Consider the following 2,286-nt stretch of genomic DNA (forward strand, 5'->3'; position numbering starts at 1 on the left):
TTACCACAACCATACTCAATGAAGAGCGGTATCTACAGACAGAATACACACCACAGGGAAGAGCACTATATTACACCATCATCACAACTACTCAACATGCCCTCTTTCTCCATAATCCTCAACAATCTGCCGTTCTGTATGTCGTGCTTATCTGCTACAGCATTGGACACTATACTCTCACTCACTCGAGTGGTCACATTCGACGGATCATCTTCACAACTGATGGCCTCACCTGGACATCAACTTTGACCGCAGGAGTAAGTAACTCTCTTTTACCTTCAATATCGATTCTCTCAGTAGTGCTATCCTTCCTGAGCTCATCTGATAACTTTCTCACCTACTAAGAGTATTGGAGATCATCAAGTCGCTGTACTATTCATACTGCAGTGCTTAGCTTTTTCAACCATTCCTCTACTACAGCGTCCTCATCCTCATTATCACCATTGGTAATAGAAACACCATCTAGTGTAGGGTCTGGCCTCTTTCCCTCGGGTATATTATCTAGATAGTAATCCTCACCGCATGCCGTTATTATTCTGTTATCATTACATCCCTCATCGTAAAGTGGTTGTCTTTTAATGAAGTCGTTATCCTTCGTTTTACTGCACACAGCGATATGCTTCTCGAGGTTCCGCTCGTACCTACTCTATATCTTTCACTATCACCTAAGTCGTGCATTTCTCACACTGTATGATTTGGATCGATCGGGCATGGGATTCGCTTCTTATCGCCCTCAGCATCATCTTGATGGACCTACATCCTAGTCAACAACAGTCCCGATGGAATCACCTCACACTGCACTTAGTTGAGCCTTTTGCGGGCTGGAATTTGCAATACCGGTGTTTTGCTGCTACCCAAAAGTCACCTAAAACAGCCCTTTCGAGTCCTTCTGATAACCACTTTCAAACCTAAGCTACTTATATTCTTAGATTGAAGCTTGATCCCTATATCGAAATACAAGTATCACCATATGCATATGTATATGGTTATCTAGGATATTATATTTTATAATACTGTAATATATTAATAAGGGTACGGTAGATATCATATTGTATATTAAGATATAGAGATATTATTATTAGTATACATTATTAAATAAATATATAAGATTATTATAATGAAATTAACAATATATTTAACTGGTTAGTGATAACCTATTATTTAAGATATAATTATTATTAATACATGTTATATTGATAGGATGCATCATAATGATATCGTTATTTAATCTCTATATCGTTATTAATATTATATAAGGGTGAAGGTGACCTACCAACATTAATAATTTATAAATTATATAACGCTATCCATTATATTTATAATATCATATAGATATTAATAATAAGGATATAGGTGATCGTACCAGATATATTATATTCATATCTCTATCTCCTGTATTTATATCATTAAATAACATATTATGTGGTATTATTTATATTAGTATAGATATTTAATAGGTAATCGTATAATTTACATGAATATAAATACATTATTATAATATATGATAAATTGATATAAAATATACTAATACGTATTAATAGGGATCGGTTATTATATGATTAAATATATTATTAAAATATGGTATTAGGCATAAAATACTAGTATATTAATTATCATATTTATCTCCATATATATCATGTTATAATATTAGTAATAAATAACCATATATTATATTTAACTATACCCCTGCCTATCCATTAGGATAGATATATTATTAACGGTTAACGTTTATCATATTATATTCTTAGGTAATTATATTATATTAAATGAAATAATAATACACGATATGGTTAAATAGTTTATATCTATAGAGATATCTTTAGTGTATTATTACTATTAAAACCTACGATTACCTATTAGTGATTATATTCTCTATTTTTATTAATATTATATACAGATATCCATATCCTTATATATATTATAAGATAAATACCATTAAAGGGGATATAAATAGATAAAGGGATATCACTAATACATGTTTATAATATTAATATATTAGTATTATTAGTGGATATTATTTATATATATTATATTTAGATAAACCTATATATCTAGATAAATAAATATGATATTTATAAAGGCATAATATGGTTAGTAATATATGATATTATAATAACAAGCTAACGATTGATATATCATTAAATACAAGGTATAAATAATATCATATATATCATTTTAATCTAAATAGTATTATTTACTGTATATTATATATTAAATATTAGTATTAAAAGGGATAGTTTATAAAATAGATATAATTAGTAATTTATATAATATTAGTTTATTATA

General features: G+C 28.6%; 1 protein-coding gene across 1 annotated transcript; it reads right to left on the bottom strand.

Moving 5' to 3' along the window:
- Window positions 1-15: 15 nt before the first annotated feature.
- On the bottom strand, window positions 16-753 carry Pmar_PMAR024119 (hypothetical protein, conserved; the record flags this gene model as incomplete). The annotated part of the gene is made up of 6 exons (XM_002785361.1): window positions 16-32; window positions 77-232; window positions 277-337; window positions 419-501; window positions 550-641; window positions 686-753. Coding segments are annotated over 6 exons (477 nt in total), but the record flags the coding sequence as incomplete, so codon positions are not given.
- Between the last annotated feature and the right edge of the window lie 1,533 nt (window positions 754-2,286).

This window comes from Perkinsus marinus (assembly GCF_000006405.1).
Source record: "Perkinsus marinus ATCC 50983 genomic scaffold scf_1104296932888, whole genome shotgun sequence".
Taxonomy (NCBI): Eukaryota; Perkinsozoa; order Perkinsida; family Perkinsidae; genus Perkinsus; species Perkinsus marinus.